Below are 21,836 nucleotides of genomic sequence, written 5' to 3'. Positions count from 1 at the left end.
TAAAAAACAGCCCGACTTCTTGTCGATTCGATAGGAGTTTGTGTCCCTGTCATTGTAGGGGGGGGGGGGGGGTGTGTAATGTTGAAGAAAAAATTGGCGGTGGGATATTTGATATCTGGAAATCTCGAAAGCGAAAACTTTTGTTCTGTTTTTGTGATTCGAAACTCTTGAAACCTATGTAAATAATAATTCGTATAAATAACTTATGAGAATATTGTGACTCTATGGTTTTATTTTTATTTAACTGATAATACACCAATTGAGTTTCTAATCATATAGCGTTCGAAAGAATTGAAAAAGCTAATTTCTTTTAATCGGAATTTTTCGGAAAGAATATTTTTTAAATTAGTTAGTCCGACGAATTAGAATTACAAGATACTGATAAATTAAGAACAAATATTTTACAGGTTCATATGTAACATTGTCGATAATAAACAGTTTGATATCTTTAAAGTATCACGAGCATGGAAGAGATGCCTCTTAAGGATAAAGATATTATCAGCTGATTAGGAGTTCTTTAATTTTCGATGCAAACGTGTCGCGTCACTGTGGAGGTGTTCATCGTGATATTATGCATACAACATAGCTGGGAACCTCGGAATCCCATTCTCTACTGTAATGTCGCCCACTTATTACCAATTTTGGAAACGGTCTCGTGGAATACGTTCGCGGAATTTGATTACTTGGGAGAACCGTTTCGGATGAATGATGTCATAAACCGGAATACTTTATGCCGTGTCCCCTTGATCATTTGTATCTTTTCTAAGTCGAAACGTTCATAAATCGTTGAGCAGATTTATAACATATCTCATTACTTCTTATGAACTTCTTTAGGAATTTTGATTTAATTGTTAGAATATGACGTGATCTCATAAGGACTGAAACTTACTTTAATGTTCGACTTGTTCTTCCTTGACAGAGACTTGAACCAGCCCTTTCTCTCAGCTTCTTGTCCCTGATTCTCTCTGGTAAGGGTGTTGCTTGACTCGCAAAAGGATTCCTCTTCTCTGGTGAGTGTACCCGTAGATCTTGACAGCCTTGTCGGTCTGGGCGGGCTGGGACTGCCGCTGGGAGTGGATAAGCGTCTTCGTTGGCTGTACTCTTCCTGCAAAGAAATATCGAAAATGTACTTTCATGCACCGGCCTCCAGGAATTCGCACATTTTTCAGAGTATATAGACGATTACTATACTGTCAAGTGGATAATATGATTTATATTAAAATCGTTGTACAGCTGATCATTCTAATCTATATATAGATAAATTACTTCCTCGTATAGAGTTTATTAATGATTGAAAATATAAACGAAACACAATCTGTTCATCGAAGAATTTAAAATAAACTGAAAGTAGGACTTTTTCTAACAATATCCATAATCATTCGGCGATTGAAGCGAGGAATGAACGAGAGAATGAATTTCCTCTTTCGAGCATACATATATACGCGAAGCGCTAAGATCTTTGATGCAACAGTAGCCCATTGAAAAGAACACAGCAAATGGAACCCACGACGAAGATAATTCGATCGGAGGTGAATCGCGTGGGTGGTATAACTTAATTCGACGATTGGTAGCTGGAAATCCCAAGTTTTCTTCCCCTTCAATTTATCGCTCCACTTTGTTCAAGGAATTTAAACTTAAAGTAACTCAAGATAACGAACACTATACTTGCATAGAAGATAAAGAAGAACAGTATCATGAAGTTTCGATCTTTCGGTCTTAAGAATTCAAACTAAACAAATTAAATCGACATAACGAAAGAGTTAAACAATTCTTTTTTAATGGTTCCATTGTTTCCATTTTCACTTTGTCTAATAAATTTGGCTTTTAAATCTGGATAAAGAGTAACGGGTTGGTAACAGGTTAAAAGTATGGTGCCATCAAATGTTAATTATTGGATTATCAAAAAATTCAAATTTAAAAAAGATTATCTCTTTAATCAAATCCTTATTCCTTAGCAGAATACTGTGAATGTGATATACATGTCGTATTTTGTTATTTTGAAGTTAATAATATTGATAATAGATTGAACTGTAAGTTATTTGCTATTAATTATTATTGCCTGTCCTTAATATTTTGATATTATAACGAAAATATTTTCTAAATTATAAGAAAGGCAGAGAATGTAACTTTTCAATTGCAATGTGGATTCGAAAAAATTCAGTAATGTAAACTGAGTAAAAAGAAATTACAAATATAACGTTACGTTAACACATTAACCTCAATAGCAAATAAAAGAAAATAGTAGTTTCATAAGAAGTAAAGAGAAAAAAGAAATTTGATAATCGAATACCGATCATCGAGTTTCAGCGTTCCATTCCGTTAGTTGAAATCTGGTTCGTATGCATATAACTCGAAGAAACGCGGGTAGACGCGTGTCCGTTTCATTCTCGGCGACGTCTACGTCGTCATTATTATTATCATGTTTTGCATCACCACCATCATCAACGCTGCCACCTCCGTCATTTACCCTCGCTCTCTCGCATGCATAACACACCGGCCACGGACAGCTTCGGGCGTTTTATCGCAACTCTGCCTGTTTATTCATCGATACTCTGCAAAAGAGCCACTATGGTAAGCATGTATAAGAGCGTCTAGCCATGCTGTATCTATTGTTCCTGTTCCAAGGAAATGTTGCTCCTCGCATAGGAACATAATTTTCACCGAAGAAAAATATGTTGCGATTCTCCAGCGGATATCCTTAGCTTAGACTAATCATATTCAACCGTCTTTAAAATTGCATAATCTGGTTCGTTTACGCAAGCTTGATGCTCTATTACTTTTACTATGATTTTAATATTGTATATAGTATGATGAATATTTTTAAGACGAAGAATTAACTGTTATTCCACGAAGTACTAGTTATCAATGGAAATGGATATGGAAATATCAATTATTTTTATAATATGTAATTGTACCACCATTTAAATTTCTTATTTGTTACAGAACAGAAACCTTGGTTCCCTTAAAACATGCACTAGGCACGTTCCTAGATCCTCGGTCATCTAGTAACTATGTCTGTACTGGTTATATATTTGAGGCAGAAGGGGGCGCCGTACGCTGTGTTCGCGGCGCGTACGGCGCGAAGGACCGCAAGCTACGATCAACCAGCAGTGCATGCGTTACCAGCGCAGCGGACCTTTCGATACGCAATATAATAACATATCGCGCGTACGCGGCCGCGGCTCGTACCCACCGCATAAACTCTTAAATGACTCGCAATGAATAGCCCATATCGCGGAATCATCTGCATAGTACAAGTACGGCGCACTTCCCTCGTACTCTCCATATATACGAGCAACAATATCCCGTGTGCTTCCCATAACGAGTCGTGCTATGGATCAACCGATGCGACGCGACGGTTCGACCGACCGACGACGAGTCTCGGGGACGGTTACGGCGACGGCCACGACTATGAGAGAAGAAGAAGAGGAGGAAAAAGGAGAAAGAAGAAAAGAGCAAGGGTTCTGTACCCTACGGACATTGTGACCCACGCACCGTCCTGCTAACTCTTATAGCACCGCATGCTGCTCTTCCTCCTCTCCCGTTTTTCTTCCCGCTCCGTTCATTCTTCTTTGCTTTCGTCTGCTTATCGACCTTCCTCTCTCCAGCTTCATCGCAGAACGCGTTATGCCCGGCTACTCCCTCGCAGGGACTGGCGTGGGCCGTCAAAGATTGACCTAGGTCTGGGTTCTGCGCCTGTGCATAGCGCGTCATCCACCTCGCGGTCCTGTGCACGCGCGTGCTGCTTACTTGCACGCACCAACGCTTCCCAACCTGTCCTACATCCCTCTAGTGCGCACGCGCTCGAACCTCTTGTTCGTATGTGAGGTTGTTTCGCGCATATACGTAGGCATGCGTGTATATGGTGACACAATCCCGCATGCATATGCATCGACGTAAGGCTGTTCTATTCTGTTTCCAATCATATGCCTGTGTCCTTCATGCGTGTAGGTGCGTATTTAAACGTGTGTTACAATAGCGTTGCAAAGGCGAGTGGACGAACGAGGCCTGTTTATCCTTGACGCATAACTCTGCAACATTAAACCGACTGTCGTGGGTCAGCGTAGATTACGCATAAATCCAAAGGAGAAGCTATTTACGACGTCAACCGACACCCATTTTAACCCTATGGATTTTTCCATTTCTTTTTTCGACCCACTTGTTTTTGGACGGATAAAAGAATTTGTTAAGGTAGGGTAATTTTATCTTACGAAAAACAAAACAAGCTTGACACTTGATAACGTGTGAATTCTATTGAATTCGATCGGTTTCCATGTGACCTACATTTGTGCACTCCCGAAAACCCTATAGCCAAAAAATTGGTTACATGGCTATATTCCGTAGAATCCATTTAATGTCGCAAAGTTTTAATAGTTTATAGTGTTAAAAATTTCTAATTATTTAATTTCTTTTTAATTGTATAATAACTGTACAAACATTATAAGTCATCAGCTTACATGGCGTTTATGCGATTAATCGTGTTTCATATACTTCGATCTGACGTAAAATTGACACGAACATCCACTAAATTCTCTCAATTGTTTCCTTGGCAGTATGCCAAATGGCAGGAAACATGTAAGAGCAATCAACTCCATCTATGTAACGAGAGCGAAGTCTCCTTTTTGTTGCGTTTTTCTGCCCTCTATCAAGATGCGTGGCCCCGGTATAAATCGACAGAGTTCGAGAGCCGCAAAAAGCATGCATCTTAAATAGAATGTATGCAGGTTGAAATCGAGGTGACCGCGCGCCGGATCTCATAGTCTTGACGTTTCTTTTTTGGAATCGACGGATGATGTGCCACGGGATTATAGCGTGCGTGTAAAACCGAGAGTCGAGAGTGACTGGTGAAGAAGAGTTTAGGGGAATTGAACGCGAGCAAGGGAAGTGCGAAAAGGGAGGCGACGTTGGAGCGAGAAACAAGAAAAGAAGAAACGAAATACGACGAAGGGGAACATTGAGGAGCGGGGAAGAAAATAGGGCGCGCACCGTATAATGTTGGCGCGAGAAAAAGTATAATGAGAGGGAATCTCGCCGCTGTAAGTACAAAGGAATATTATAGTAAGATCTGTAACGTGCAAAGCCGCAAAATAAACGAAGTACGCGTAATGGGGTATCGGCTCTGTCGTCTCCCCTGTGGTGCACCTTTAGCTGCCACGCATGCGTGTTACACTCCGTGTGTAAGGGATACAGAGGGAGCCAGTCAGGCCTGCGCAAACAGACCAATAAGAGCAATGCGCGGTAGCAAGGGAAATGAACTAGAAAAGCGAAAGAACAAGCAGAGAAAAGCCGCGAGACACGATACAAGAAACGTCGATATTGGATACTTCGTCGGTAGAGAATAGGATATAATTGTTGTACATTTAACGTTTTCTAAGTTTGCTACTTTAAATTACGATTCTTCCTTGGTACGGTTATTATTTTAAACGATGTACGTATTGTTACTTTAATTAAACAAATAACAGTTTATGTTATTAATGGTTTGGCTTCGTTTAACTATTATACTTTCGAATATGGAAGAGGAAGTATAGCTTGATATAAGTCGCAGAATGGACTGAATGAAATTGATATTTCAGATTCTGTTCATTTAGTTCATTTTGAAAGATCACTTAGGAAACTAGCGAACTCATATAAAATCAACACAGTTTTACGAATATGAATTTTAATTTTTGTGCAATCAACGCACAAGCATGATATGCATCTGTGTCCCAATTTCACAGGTCGGCTGTTTGAAACGCATTAATCGTGACTCAGGAATAAAAACAAAAAGAGGAGCGGAGAAAAAACAGACGGGTCGATCCCTCGAAGCATGATGCGCACTTGTAAGGTTCTTGTTCTTACGAACAGCGCAAGGTCGTCCGCTTCAGCGTTGCGGAGCAGTGTCATGGTGGCAACGCCAGCGCGAGGTTTCTAGGAGGCTGGAGGAGAAGAACGAGCATTGCGCGCTAGTAGAAAACCGGACGCACACTTTTGCGCCCGTGTTGCACGGACGAGCGACCACCACTGCTGCCATTAATAACCGAAGGACCACGCCGCTAGACGGCAGGATAGTGGTGGTACGGTTTACTTTCTTTGGAATAACAATTCTTAGAGAGTGTATCCTCCCGTTGATACACTTGCCCGCCTGTCAATGGGGGCGCTACATACCATGGGAAAGTCTTAAGTTCTTCGAGATCATTTCAAGACTATTCGAGCGAATCGGCCGGAACCGCCCACGGATGGGTTGGCACCCTGCCCTGCCCGTGCATGTTCTCATCTACACGTTTCGCATACACGTACGCGTTACGATCATACCTCCCCTTGCGCGCTCGCGCAATGATGAAATGACACTGGCCTAGCCTAGGAAGCGAACGGGCAATGCTATCGAGCTTTGGCGGCTCGTCTAGAGAATTGATGTTTGCTTCTTCTGTTATTTTGTTACAATATAAAAAGGAAAAAAAAGTAGTTGGAACTTTTATGAGAATCAAAAGGCAATGGCATGGGTTTGATTTAAGGAAACGGGTACGAATATTATACCATGTATAAGTTAGCCATGTTATGCAAAAAAATTAATTTTGTCGTTTGCCACAATGTTTTACACAATATTTTTTATTTCATGTCTTTGGTGGTGCATCATCAAAATAGCACATGACGCGTTATCAGGTAAAGTGATATTGGCCATGTCGAGTACAGATTGTCGATTCATTTGGATACCCGTTGCAAATGTATAGCGGACTCTTTTATGCACGCCGCGTCTTCACACCCATTACGAACGCGAATATCACCTTCTATTGTAGGAGGATGAGCTGTCGAAGCTCTACCTCTTTTTTTCTTCACGATGGTAAAGAGATAATATCGAGTACATTTTCTACCGTGTCATGATAAATAAACGTTGGCTCTTGCCTTTCGGGTTGGCAGCGTTGTTGCGGTAAGAATGTTGTTAGGTATTTCATTAAATACTAGTCCGATTAATTTTAATATGCTACGACTACAAAGAATTAAATAGATTCCTTCATAGATTATTCGAAATAGTAAAACGACTATATTAGTCATTTTAATTCTGTCTAGCCTAAAATATTCTTACCACCATTGTAAACACTTGAAAGTAATCTTATTTTTAGTATGTATACTGTTTTTCAACTTGCAAAACAGGTTCTCACAGGCGTATCGGTGCCGTGGATTTAATATTATATGTGCGATGCACAATGCACGAGCAAACAGCGTGCACAAACGGTACAATTGTTAAGACATCGAGCCAAGTTCCTTCGTCACTCTGCGTCGTTAAAGCGATGCCTGATCGAGTCCTCTGCTGGCTCAAGAAAACGATCCATTGTGAACCGTCATGCCGCATGATTCCAGCAATGACAAGCTGTATCCTAATCTACGGTTGATATATTGTAGTCCTGTAAAGTCGAGAAAAGTCTCTTGGAATACTCCATGACATATACAAACCAAATACTTATTAATCCTCAATATGTTTATTAACTTATTGACTTAACATCATTGGCTATCATTAGGTTATAAGTGGATCTACAACAGTTTACATTAAGTTACTTGACAAGTAAACAATGAGAAGAAGGATGAGAAGGAATTTAAAAGGATATTTCAAAGTTGAGAATAGTAAAGTGGTCTCAAGTTGCTTGAATTCAGGTAACTTGACTAATTTAAACGAGGCTTTACACACAAATAAGATAGGTAGATAACACAGCGGCAGTTAGTCGGGAAAAAGCCCATATCTGGTGAGTATCTGGTCTCATTCGTGCCAATATTACGTTGCAAGCAGGTAGGGTGCCATTTACACACGAGCCAGGTTAGCGATACATATTGGCCAGTCGGTTCGGATCCACCGCTTAGATGCTCTCTATGGGTAGTTACCTGAGGAAAGATGTATCTCCCGGTACCAGGCTAGTACAAATCGACTGGTCTCGACACACGGATTTTAAGCCGAACTCGAACGGAAAGAAGAAGAAGGAGATATAGATAAAGAGATAGGGAGAGAAGAATATAAAACGGGGAAAGGGGGATCATGTAAAGAGGACAAGGAGAAGAATAGGCGAAGAAAGAGAGAAAGGGAGGAAACACGGCGCGCAATGCGGCAGGTAGAATCGTATCGGCAAATTGCAATCGACGACCGCCTTGTCGGCAACTCCCCGTGGCAACAGGAAAGCGCTGCCGAGAAAGAGGGAAAACGAAACTGAAAAGGGAGCACGACGAGGACAGAGAGGTTATCTACTATCCTACAAGTGATACGAATATCCGGCATTGTTTAGGTCTTCGGGGCTAAAGAGTTATCGGTCGTTGATCGTTCCAGGAATCACAGCTTGGTATTCTCATTGATACCTCTTCCTTCTTCTTCTTCTTCCTCTTCTTCTGCTTTTCATACGCGTGGGTTGAACCAATCTGGTTGAGGCTGTTGGATGAAGTTAGGTCAGTTTGTACACGTTACCGGAGACGCGAGCATCTCGTTCGAACCATAAACCCGTAACGGGTTTCCACCAAAATAGCAACGAGCTATTATTTCTAGCTTACGAGCACACGATGCAAAGACAACGGTGCTTTCAATTTTTTTTTGATTGTGAACGCGGGATATAGTTATCCCGTGAATCGAGATCAGTAGAATTTATAGCGATGGTGAACGATTTCCTATACGGTGGAATTTTCTGCGTTCTACTTCTTCGGGTTTTGTGTAGGAATTATGTCACATATGTGACATATTTATTATACTAGTTTGACATATCGTCCAATTTTTCTGCATGTTAGTTTTCAAGACCTAAATAAGTGGATATAGCTGACATGATATTCAGTATTTGCCATTTGATGGATGCGGTATTCAAGTATTTGCGAAGAAGTGAACTGTAGACAATGTTCACTAAACAAAAATACAATTCATAACACGATTGTCGCCTGAAGAAAGCCTGAAAGCGTGACGTTCATTATTAAGCTTGAAAGCTTAAAATCTAATAATTCTAACAGTATCGATCACTATGAATGACTATCATGAATCGCGAAACAGCTAGACAAATCCGTTAAAGTAAGCAAGGAGATGTTTTCGCACGGGGTAAGCCACGAGGCGTGCGAAGATTTGTTAATAGTACAACTATTTCGAGAATCTCGGGATCTCACGGTTGAACCTTTTAACCTCTTATCTATCTCGCCCGGCCTCAGGCTGTTATTTGCGAGCGCTTAAAACTCTCTGCCAGTTTAGAAGTTGATGTTGTCTAGCGCTAGAGTTTCTTACTTTGCCATGCTTCGTTGTTATTGTTACTGTCGCATGTACATCGGCTGTTAGGTGTATAAACGATACACCAACGGTAATTCGTATTACTGACTGTGAGAAATCATAACTGGGGAATGGACGAGAGGAAGAAGGCAGCAACGCGTAAAGCCGCGCTCCGCGATTCGTCGTGTCTCGTTCGACCTCTGAAAAAGACGTCAGGAGACGTCTGCCCCCGGGAGGCACGCACCAGCTCCATTGCGTTTTCTTCCTTTCGCTTTTAATCTGCATTCATTTCGACCTTACCTACTAGAAGGTAATCTAATTTCAATCTCTTCCTTTTTGTGCTTCTCGGATTTTCCCCGCGGCTTTGCTTTCTTCGATCTTTCATTTACATTTGACCGTGTATTTATCGGGACATCAATTAGTTCCTTTTTTCATGGTTGAGTTAAATTCTTTTACGTTCCTTGCGTATGTGCAACATTGTATTTTTATAAGTTATTAATTAATTAGACAATTAATGAAGCTATTCTTTCAAGGAGAGCAGTTTTAGAATACAATACGCTGTAAATCAATCCTATGTTTCCAAAATCGTCTTTTTATTTGATTTATAATATTTAATTTTATAATATTTATAAGATGGATTATCTAACCTTACGCTTTCATATTAAATACTAAAAAAATAAATAAATATAAAAATAAAGATGCCAATGATTGTTAGTCAATGAAACTACATAGGAATATGTAGTATACATCTGTATTTCAAAAGTACTAAATTTTAAAGAAATATACCACCTTCTATGGTTTCTAGAGTTACTAGAAAAGTCATCTAAGGGGAAAATACGTGGAAAGGTTCCAATTCAAAACAACTATATTGGCGGTTTACTGTTTATTCAAGAGGCCGTACCGATCGAGTGGAAACGTCCATGTCCCTGACACGAAGCAACAGTAACCCTAGTCGAGGATCTAGATGCGATCGTTACAATGTCGGCTGAGACAGAGTGGCGTGAGTCGCGGTCGCTTGTCGGAATAGATGTTACCGTCAGCCACTACGAGACACCTCAGCGATCACGCAGAACGAAATCGTTTATTTACTGAATGGCAGATTCGCTTATTCATTGCTGCGATTTTTTAAATAATTCAAACATTAGGAGTAAAATTCCGATCGAAGTACCAATGAGATAACTGTAAAGGTTCGAGGGATATTTTTCTAAATGGCATCGATTGATAAGGATGGAAGGCATAAAAGTCATAAAATTCACGAAAATGGACATATATATTATCCTCGTGTGATCTTTATATTGTACGAATCTGCATCTTCCGAGTGCGTGAAGTGCCGAAGTTGAGATTTCATATTTGAGATTCACCATCTCTCTCCATGATATTGATATATGCTAATTACTATCTTGGTCAATGCCCTTTCGAAGTACAGACGTTTCTAGAGGCATGAAAGCCGTTTTCGAAACAACAAACTGTTTCATAGAATTTCATATAAAGATGATAGCTGTCATATGTCTTTCTAGGGGATATACAAGAGCGATCTCGTCGGCAAATGAAAGATAGCTCGCGAGACGATAGCAATCCGCGTCAAGAATAGCTCTCAGCGTGAAAAGGGCTTCCAATTGCTTCCTGGTTGCTCGATAACAGCCTCCACCCTGCCGGAGGACGATAATCCTGGATTAACAACAGGACGTCGAGTATCGATTGTTTATCGTGTGAAAGCCGCTCGTGAACGATCGTCTATTACGTTCGCCATGTTGCACGCCGCCCCGCTTCTGCGAAGGGATGGTCTCTCGAATAACCTTTCTCGGTATCTGCCCTCAGTAATCTCTTTGCAATGAAGTTTCTCTCTCTCTCTCTCTGCCTCTCACTCTGTCTCTCTTTTGATCCGGAAATTCACAGAATATCGCTCGTAAACGCGATACATTGCGAGAAAATAGTAATAAAGTCGTCCGTGTCGCGACCTCTTCCGGGGAAGTTTGAAAATTGTAGGGGGTGCAACTGTGTTAGAGGAACCAGTGAAAGAAGGACTCCCAAGCATTATGAGAAGACATCTCGTTTAGATTTACTTGATTCTCTGAGGGAAAGTTTTTTATAAAATAGGAAAATAAGTTGCTCCTGATAAAAGATTAAACTCTTTTTGGTAAATTATTTGATATTGTTTTCTGTTGGATTATAATAACTTCTTCCCAATCAGCTAACCATATTACTAAATTCAACAAAACAAATCTCCTTGTCACGTATTATTCCCAGAGTTTTAACCTGTTAACTGCTATAAAAACTTAAGTTTAAGAACCTCACAGAACTTTGGTCTTAAGAACCTCAAACTTCCTTTTCTGAAATCGATTCAAAAACACGAAAGAATCCTAATGCAGTTTGAGTTATGTCAAGGGCAATGGACGGAACAGTTTCTATGTATAGATAGCAAGGCGAAAAAATAATGGCACAGTGGAAATCGAAGGAGCGTAGACACAAGAACAGGTGAGAAGAAAAAGAACAAGAAGACGGTTTCAGAGTAAGAAAGAAGTGCAGCAGGGAAGAAAGAGGAAGAGAGATATCCAACCGTTCGGCAGACCACAATAAATAGCCATGGTATCGTGTTGCGAGTAATTGAACGGGGCTTCATCCATGGTGCATTAAGTATTGAAAACGTACTGGATCCGGTGAGACAGCGGAGAAGAGGCCACCAGAGAATGGTCAAGCTCTAAGTATTGGTGGAAGAAGGATGGATGATTCATGTCTGTCCGTTGTTGTCCAAGAGTGTTGTGTGTACGGTAACAGAGCATGGGAAGAGGAATCCGATGAGGAACCTCTGTTGCTGCTGGCGCATAATGGCGCTGTGATCCTAGGCCCCGTATGCTACGTGAGGGCAATACTGTATTGTTATTTGTTGGGTTAGGTACTGGTTGCTCCCAGATCAAGTACCAGCGTGCTTGAGATACAGTCCGTCCTGGTGTATCGGAATAATATCTTGCTCGCTTATTGTTGCCGCTCGTTGCAGATAGATCATTCTATTATCGAGATAGCAGTGCACGCGAGTTGGTTTGCAAGGGACAGCGACTTTGCGATGCTACATCGTGTGCACTGTACACCTCGTGATCGTCTATGTGGGATTTACATGTCAAGGTACGTATAAGATACATCTAAATATATCGTTGTGAAAAAGTTTTGTAATTTCTACATGTATTTTAGTTTGTGCATAATTTGCGTTTAAGGATTTGAGTGTTTTAACGTCATACTAAACATATTTTTATCTAAACGATGTAAATTAAAGGGAGATATCATAGTGATAGTAAATATATTCATGTAAACAGAATTAAGTCTCCATTGATATTTTAAATGCTCAATAAAAAGCATTAATATTAACTGCTGTTTTCATCAATATTTACCAACTGTATATGGTTCCCCGAGATAAGATCAGAAACAAAAATTAAATTGATGTTTCATTCGGAATTAAAGTATCTTTAATATTTTTATGACTTATGACACTTAGTACGACATTCATTCCCACTTGGCAAAATAAAAAGCACATTTGGTATCGTAACAACCATGTAAGTAGTTCCAAACTTTTGACCACTACTATAAACACTCACGTCCTTCTATACTATAAAAACGCATCTTCTCCGAAGGAGGTGGCTCTCTTCCATCTCATTCCCTCTTTGAACCTCACGCATGTTTCTCTAATTGACTTTCCGCGTATGCGTGGCTAGCTTCCGTGGATGAAATGTTGTCGGTCGATTGAAATGCTTACGGGCCGCTGAACTCGAGCAAATCGAGCACTTGACTTAGAGCACACCAGGCGATTCTTGGTACAGGGGCTGGCTCTCTCTATAGCTGTCGTTCGATCGAGAAAGTGGTTTCACCACAGCCACAGCCACAGCCACAGCCATAGTTACTGGAACACGCACAGCTAGTGGGATCGTTCGTATTGGCTTATTTTAAACGGCAGATTTTTTTATACCGTCGCGAAATCAACGATGGTAGCAGGATTCTAGAATTGGCATCGGGTCTGATGGATACGAATCGTTAAGATGATATCTCCGTGGCGTAGCTTCATTCATGCTGGCTGGGTGATTCGGAGTGTCGTTCGAGTATGTTCATTTGGCTCTCCTCGAATTGCCGATACATCATAGTCCCCACAGCCATTTCGCGATCCGAGATAGCGTCACGTGTTCGTGACAACTGGAAAAAGATAAAAGTGCCATGAAACGGATGCGACATTTTTCTAAGCTTGCACTGCTCGTCGTTCTACGAGATTGTATCGGGATATTTTTCATTCCGGTGAATCGTCGTTCATCGCTCAGCAACGATTCCTCTGATCATCCCTTTTGATGGAGGATTTGTGTTCAGTGTCGTAAATATAAAGTCACTCTGATAAATATTATCAATTGTTGCCATTTAGTAATTTTACGAGCAATAGAGAATATATTATTCTATCTGGTATATTTGTTTTATCATTTTTAATTTAGGATACTGTAGGTTGTATAAGTAAAATCATAGGCTAATTAAATCATAAAACTGAGGAGTTCATAATAAAAGAGGTACTTGTCGAATTCTAAGATCGAATTCTAGATAATAATGTATTCTATTAGTCAGAGACGAGACTCGCAGCACAGTGGACTCGGTATTATAAATAATCGTTTATATATGAACTTACTATTAAATGAATATTAAACGAGTTCTACAGAAATAGCCTTTATCGAGGTTCCCCCATTACCATCTGCCAACTTCATAATTTCATTAAATACGGTTCTTCTATGATACATGTAATTACAAATATACTTACAGTAATTACAATATAATGAATATTTTGTTAAAAAAGGTTGAAATGTATTGAACAAAAATTAAAAATGCTAGTTGCATTTTTTTGCGAACTATGGAAGAAGCGAGATATGGAAGAAAATATAAAATTTCTTTTGTAAAAAAATATTTGATTTTGAGTCAACTAGCATAATATGTATAAATCACAAATTAACACGTGCATTGCGTACCGACTTATATGAAATTTCAGCAATTCACATACCTATCGACTAGAGAATCAATTATGAAAAAACATACATCGCTCGACTGAACCTTATAATTTATCTGACATAACGACGCAAGCCTATCCCAAATCTGTATTTTCTTATACGTGTACTTATTCAAACATAGATCCAAATTTCATAGTTATCTCCATATCTTTCCAGTTTCTCCTTCAAACATTCGTCGCGAGTCGAAAAATACAGAGAGAAGAACAGAATCATGCAATTGAGAAAATAAATCCCAAATAGCGCAAATAGTAAAGTTTCAGTTCTACTGCAATCATATTCACTAGCAGAAGAACCTGGCAAATCGTTTTCCCAGCTAATGGGACATTTCGACCATACGTCATTACACGTTGACGATATTGTGTTGCCCCATTTCTCGACTAGCAGGCTCTCCTGACAAGATTGAGAAGCGTTTGGGACCATTAAAGAGACGCACAGGTCGAGAAATGGTATTTATTTCAAGGCTTACGTAACTTTCGTACAAATCGCGTAACAATTCCTCGTCTTATTACACGTATTCGTCAAGAGATACTCTCCGTGTACCGGTGACGAATACTCATCATTCGACGCGCCGTTTCCGATGGCGCAATCGGCCACAAGGTGTCGGCGATTAGATTGAATTGGGTTGCGGCGGCTGAATTGCCTCGTGCGCTTTTCGATCACGGTTTCCACTCGGTAACTGTGAGAAACCGCTAAACTTTCCTCCTTGCCGGCCAACAGGACTCTTGTTTAATTCCGTAATCAACGAGACCAGAAAGTGAAGTCTTATTAAGATTCAAAGCGGCGACTCCTGGCTCCGCCGCGCTCTCGCACGCGGCCCATTTGCATCGTAGATCTTCACCAACGATACACACAACGATGTCTCTTCTCTCTCGCTACGGTCAGTGGCCACCAAAGGGAGAGCTTGCAGTTTTCGAGGACGAGGAAAACAAAGGGACAGAACCGATAGAGGGCAGCATTCGCGCGCTCGATCATCGTGAGGCGATCGAAAACGCGGAATCATTGATCATGGAATTGCCTTTTTCCTATTGGGTCGCGAGTGATTTATTGAGAAGAACGGAGAATGGAATATTATGGAAAATAGTTTTTCCATTCCACGAGTAAAGAAACTTATGTATTTTATCTCCATGCAGAAGAATAAATCGTTGCTTTGCTTTGATAGTGGAACAACTCAAAATATTTCAAATTTGCTTTTATCGAATAAAAGGTCTACAGTATGTTCCTATTTTTATCGTGTAAAACGGTATATTTACAACTCCATCAGTTTTGCGCCAGAAAGAAGAATTATTACTCATGCCGCTATCAACCTGGCCTTAGTTTTACAACACTGGCTCATCTTCAGTTGGTCTGTGACGCTACAGATGGAAGGTGTATCATTTCCGCGAATAATGGCATATCTTGCACTAAGTCATAGTAAGTTACAATGTCGTTGAAATGACTTACGACGATTTCTTTGCGAATTTTAAAACGCTTCTTTCGAATTATCGTATAAATAAGAATGTCATAAAGGTATTGCAACGTATGAGTATGGTTTTAGAGATGTCTAACAAGTTCGTTTGGGTATACATTTTGTCCAATTCTGTCTTTTTAAATGAATTATTCTTTGTTACAAGTTGAGTTAATAACGCTAAGATCCCTAATTGATGCATCTTGGTATGTAACCAATGAAACAATACACCGCGACCTCAAGATATCCACAGTCAAAGAGGAAATAGCAAAATATAGCGACAGATATAGCAAAAGAGTCAATAAACATCGAAACCCCCTAATCACTGGACTACTTGATACGACGGACCAGATTCGCAGGCTGAAGAGGCACTACCCGCTAGACCTAAACGCCAGATTCAATTAGTTATCTAAATTAAGTAATATTTACTTATTTATAACACTTACGTATAAATTATACTTATCTATAATAAGTATTAACTTATTATAAATAATCAGCCATGTCACTGCGCCACGCCAGAAAAATTACTGAAAATTCTCAACGCGAGAATTGATTGTAATTTTAATAAATAAATAAAAAAAAAAGTTGAGTTAATACAACGAGTCGATCAGATGTTTAGTTTATACAATGTTACAATGTAATAACGTAATTTTATATTACGTAATACACAATAACGTACAATGCTATATTTTAGATATGATTGATATCGAATCGATATAGAAGATCAGGATAGCTACTATAGTTCGCAATGAGAAGTGTTCGAAAGAATGTTTGCCATTTGTATCCCAAGTTCACATAAAAAAAATATTTTATCTACATATTGAAAGCATTAAATTTGTTTAAATCATTTGATTTAATTGAATAATTGATGTGTCCTCTTACGTGTTCCTTTCTACTCTAACGCAAAAGAATTTTATGGAATAAATACACACATCGTCTTTCAAACTGAAATCCTACCAGCATAATTATACATCTATTGATATTTCAATCTCACAGAACATCTAAATATCATTTAATCGATGCTTTCTAAATCTTTCACAATCTTCAGCGTGCATTTTGACACGTTCACTCTTCCCATTTCGCCTCACGTTTGACATTAACACTTGAACTCACGTGTGTGTTCATCTACGTTCCCAAAAAGAGTAAAAAATCATCGAACCCGGCTTTGCATCGGTGCACTCTACGAAAGAGATACGAACACCGCACGATGATCGTTAGAGGATCTTCAGGTTTAACTAACTGCGTTCCTTATCTAAATGGCAATAATAATTGGCTGCGAAGCATATCCCGTATCGATACTCGGCTAACGTACGATGCATCGGCATGGGAACAATGCACCGTCAAACTTACAGCGTTTGTTGGAGAAAAGACGTAGTATGGAGATAATAGGTGCGAGGTACGCGTTCCTCAAGCGAAAGGGAGATAATCGGGAATTATCATTCGCGTCTAATCGATAATAGTCCCTGTTTGCTGAGCAACTCTTGTTGACATTGCACTGTATCGTATTATCGAGCTTAAATTGGACGCAATTTATTATTAATATTACCGTTTTAAAGTACATGATACATACACACTTTTTGCGTTTTGATAGAATACAATATAGTTATAAAATTTCGGACGATTTATTCTAAGCGTTAGATACTATTTTATAAATCTAATAATCTAGGAATAGTGAAATTTTGATAGTAGCGGATGTTAATTCAACATCATTCTTAATTCTTCGAAAAACGCGTTATGTTTTTAGTGGAGACACATTAACTCGACATGTAGATTGTCACTCTTGAATCCTATTGCATTTATGCAAAAAATAAATTATAATTATATTTATTAAGTTTAAAATGCACGTACGTGTAATTCCGTTATTAGAGAAACTTTTGTTTAAAGCATAACCCAGTTAGCAGGTTAAAATATAATGAACAATAAAAAATGTAAAGAAACAAGGTCGATCATTGGAAACAGTGGAAACATTTCCACGTTTATTTATTTCGTATAATTTTCCCGATAGTTAATCTCCGGAGCTCGATGTAAATCTGTTCTTGGAGCGAGAAAATGAGAAAGAACGATGTACGGAGTCGACGATGGCGGGACGTGCGTTCGCAATAATGCCTTTCATACGTCTTTAGCATCCAGCAAACACGTGCACGCAGTAACCGCAGGTAAGTTGTTGTCCTAGTTTATTTTACGAGGAGGAGCATTCACGTATATGATACGCGTATTAAAGACGAACACTTTGCTTCGGAGTGTCGTATGAAGATTTCCAGGAAACGCTTCGGTATCGCGTATTTACGAAGAGCTGGATACCTTTGAAAAATTATATCAGATGCTCTCGCAGACACAACGTGCGCCTCGTACAAGAGCCGTGTAATTGCTATGCCGGCCACGATTCGCGTTTGACGCAAGAAGCGAGTACATTTTTTACAATTTGCAATGTACTTGATACGAGCAGCTGCTGAGATTTAGTGATTTTATACGGAGCGACAATTTAGTGGAGACAGGGATTTAGTGACTTTTATGATATTCTAGCGTGAAGCTAGTGATTTCGATTAGAAAGTGATATAATTTTATGAAAGTACAAATCCAATGGAAATGATCATATCCGAGTTCAACGATTTCAAAGATGGTTCAGATTATTATAGATTAGACATATAACTATTACATATATTGGAAACATAGTGAAAGTGGATATCCTAAATTTCAGTGAACTTTTATGGAAATTTAGTAGAAATAGGAAATATAATATCCGACGAATTAAATATCATATTAAAGATTTCATGGATATTTAACGAGAATGAAAATTTAAAATTCAATGACAGAACCATAATAAATATATTCGTCATATTCGAGGATCTAGTTGGATCGGTTTTTAGAGATTTAACAATTTCGAATAACGTATGATTGATAGGATTAGATATGACATATATCGAGGCTATAGATATTTTCATATATTTCAACGTACGAGTGAAATTAACGATGATGTTACTATATTTCAAGTCAATTTTCATGCTTCCTATCGGAATGTGATATTCCTATAGGCTTGAATGACGTAAACTGAATGAGATAGCGAGTAGACGATCGGTATTCCAAGCGGGCCGCTAATTAGTAAAACGAATCGCGTAACGTTTGTGCCAATTAGCGCATAGGCAAGCGTAACAATAGTATCGCAATCGTGGCTAGCAAAGTAATCGAGAGACATGCTTCGTTACGTTACAGTTTACAATAACCTGTAACGCTTTATTTTCAAGGAAAAGTGATATTACGTTACCCTATCCACTTAAAATAGCGAGAAATATACGCGATCATTGGCTTCCGATATTCTATTTCTTTATTCGCATAGAACGCCGTTCCAATGATCACTAGCTTCGCTGTTTTTATTACCCGTAATTTTCTACTTTTAATTTATTGACCGGGGATATAATTCGTCATTCAAATAATGTTGGTTGGTAACTGGTGGTACAAGTGGAAAGGGGGTGATTCTACGCGAAAAAAGAAGTCGAAAATATAGAATAAAAATTTTTTTTCTTTTTTAAATTTTTCCATCGAGACAACGATTTACAGTGAGATCCGTTATAACGAGATGTGATAAAGTGCACGCGTACCGAGCGAAAATTCAAAGTCGATTTTCTCGAAAACAAAGCCTCAAACGAAAAATTTTTATTCTATATTTTCTATTCTATATATTCTATATTTTCTATTATTCTATATTTTATTATCTTATGAACATAACAACATAACATGAACATATCAACAACTTGATGAACATAATGCGTCAACAACTAGTAAATACTCGGCGGGTTCGCTAGCTACGCTCGTAAAGGGCGTATGCGGTAGTAAGATGTCGCGAGTTCGAGACCACTCCTGGGCAAGCCAAGGTGGAAAACCAAATATCATCTTAGAAGTATATACAACGGGCAAGTGGACCCCCACCCTTGCCTATAATGTTGTTGTGCTTTCTTTGAGTGTTTGGGAAGTACCCCCGGAGAACGGTTTCACTCGTTGCTGAACTACACCTAGGCCCGCCCGTGGGGTTTTTTTTCTTTTTTTTTTAATTTTTTCCATCGAGACAACGATCTACAGTGAGATCCGTTATAACGAAACGTGATAAAGTGCACGCGTACCGAGCGAAAATTCAAAGTCGATTTTCTCGAAAACAAAGCCTCAAACGAAAAATTTGTATTGTATATTTTCGACTTCTTTTTTCGCCTAGAATCATCCCCTTTCCGCTTGTACCACCAGTTACCAACCATCCCGTATAATTCTTTTATTTAGACATCTTCTGTTGTTGTTACGTATAGGTAGTAAACTCTTATTAGATTACATTTATATGTATTAGATCATGCCATAAGTTCGTGCCGACTTTTGTGTATACATTTCATGTGTCGATTTATAAACATACGGCGATAAGGGATTAATGCACTTGAGCTTAGCTGATCGAGAACAGGCTAGAGTAGATTTTCGTGGGTATAAGATCGTTATATAGTGAACATAGTGACTTCTAACAGTAAAAAATCATGAGTGAAATGCGTATCCATTTTCGACATCTCATGTTATATGAATTTCGGAAAGGAAGTTCTGTAACAATTGCCACGAAAAACATATGTGCTGTTTACGGAGAAAATGCGCTTTCATCTTGCACCTGTAGGAAGTGGTTCCAACGTTTTAGAGCTGGGAATTTCTGTTTAGAAGACGAGGAACGCTCCGGGCGTCCTCCTCAGACAGACGAAGATAAAATTCGGGATCTTGTTGAAAAATCACGAAATTCGACAGTTTGAGAGATGTCAAATGTTCTGAAAATACCTAAGACAACGATTCATAGGTGTTTAAAAAAAATAACATATATAACGGCTCGAAAAACGGCACGAACTTATGGGATGACCTAATATTTGGGAAATCTAAAGTTGACTTAACTGAAATTAATCGGTCTTTGTTATTAATTTCTAATTTCATAATTATCGAAGCTTTTATGGACGGAACATTAAAGGACGACCCGGTTAACAGGTTAAAGGAGATAAAATATTGTAAAGTTTTGACTTTGTATGTTTAGGAAGAAGCAAATGTATTAATGTTTGCGAACCTCAAAAATATTTGGAAACGCGGTTTAAAGACTATAGAATAAATATTTGCTTTTTCTCGCGTGTTGTTCTATCTTAAAAGCGAAAAAACTTCGTCAGCCGACTTGTACCACTCAGACAGAGTGTATACTTTCCTTTTTGTTCTTCTTTCAGTTGATTCATCGAGTATACCTTTGTAGTAGACAAATATTGGAATTGATCTCGATACTTCTGTGGCTAAACTACACATTTTGCAAATTTGAAAGTTATTGTTCAGAAAGTCACATTTATTCTGTGCAAATGATAACTATATGAAATAGAAAAGAAAACATAGTATAGCAAACATTTTCTTCATTTTATCCCCTCTTTGCACATACCTAAATTTCGATGGCGCATCTCAAAATTTATTCGATACACAAAAAGTCGTCAATAGCAAATCAAAACGTACAATGTACAACCAATTAATCCCATGCATATTCAACCTCTTATTCACCTTCGTACCATCAATCCTAGTAATCCGATCACAAATACCCATTTATCTGCCTAAAAAAAAAAAAAAAAAAAAAAAAAAGGAGAAAAAAAACCACATTCCACTTCACTTTGACGAAAGAAAAAGCCACGTGCACATTAACGCTGGTGCACACTGATATCTCAATTTTCATTCAACAGCCACGTTCCAGCGGCCCAGCAGTACGAACGGCGGCATCTCCTGCGCGATCCTTGGCAACCTCGGTTCACGTTAATTATCGTAAAAAGCCACGCGCCTCCGTTCAACCAGCAGGTAGATCGTATTTCCCCAACTGTGTGTAGATCGCGCGTCCTTTTGTCAGCGGGTAGATAACGCAGGGCCCCGTAGTAGCCACTTAACCGTACGATCGATCGCTTCTTCGACCGCGTAGTTTCACCTGGACATCTCTCCTCCTCCTCCTTACTCCCCATGCCTCACCTCCTACGTTCCTATCCCTTCAAGCCCGGGTAATTGAGTTCGGCGAGTGCATGCCGACAAAGTAAACCGTGCCGAGCCATCACCGACGACGTCCTGCGGCCGTTGTGTCTCATAAAGATTACACGGTGCACGAGTTTCCATAAATATTCATGCTTCCATAATTATCCCTCTCCGTCCC

The 21,836-nt window shown here is 39.2% G+C and overlaps 1 protein-coding gene and 1 long non-coding RNA gene across 5 annotated transcripts in view; one reads left to right on the top strand and one right to left on the bottom strand.

Moving 5' to 3' along the window:
• The window catches only part of LOC117241980, a 172,949-nt gene that overhangs the window by 3,434 nt on the left and 147,679 nt on the right, over window positions 1–21,836 (bottom strand). For 3 of the 4 annotated variants that reach the window (XM_033508298.1, XM_033508300.1, XM_033508299.1), the window contains one exon: window positions 890–1,105. In XM_033508298.1, the coding sequence (XP_033364189.1) occupies window positions 890–1,105 (216 nt within the window). Of the gene's footprint in view, window positions 1–889; window positions 1,106–10,064; window positions 13,373–21,836 lie in introns of those variants that run through there. The other variant, XM_033508301.1, reaches the window with a different exon arrangement.
• LOC117241988 lies at window positions 4,769–7,140 on the top strand. The gene is made up of 3 exons (XR_004495154.1): window positions 4,769–5,036; window positions 5,718–6,498; window positions 6,622–7,140. It is a non-coding gene; the product is annotated as an uncharacterized LOC117241988 (long non-coding RNA).

The sequence above is a fragment of the Bombus vosnesenskii genome, unplaced genomic scaffold, assembly GCF_011952255.1.
Source record: "Bombus vosnesenskii isolate JDL3184/JDL3185 unplaced genomic scaffold, Bvos_JDL3184-5_v1.1 scf7180000016262, whole genome shotgun sequence".
NCBI classification, from domain to species: domain Eukaryota; kingdom Metazoa; phylum Arthropoda; class Insecta; order Hymenoptera; family Apidae; genus Bombus; species Bombus vosnesenskii.
Note: the sequence above shows the minus strand (reverse complement) of the source record. Positions and strands in the feature narration are given on the sequence as shown.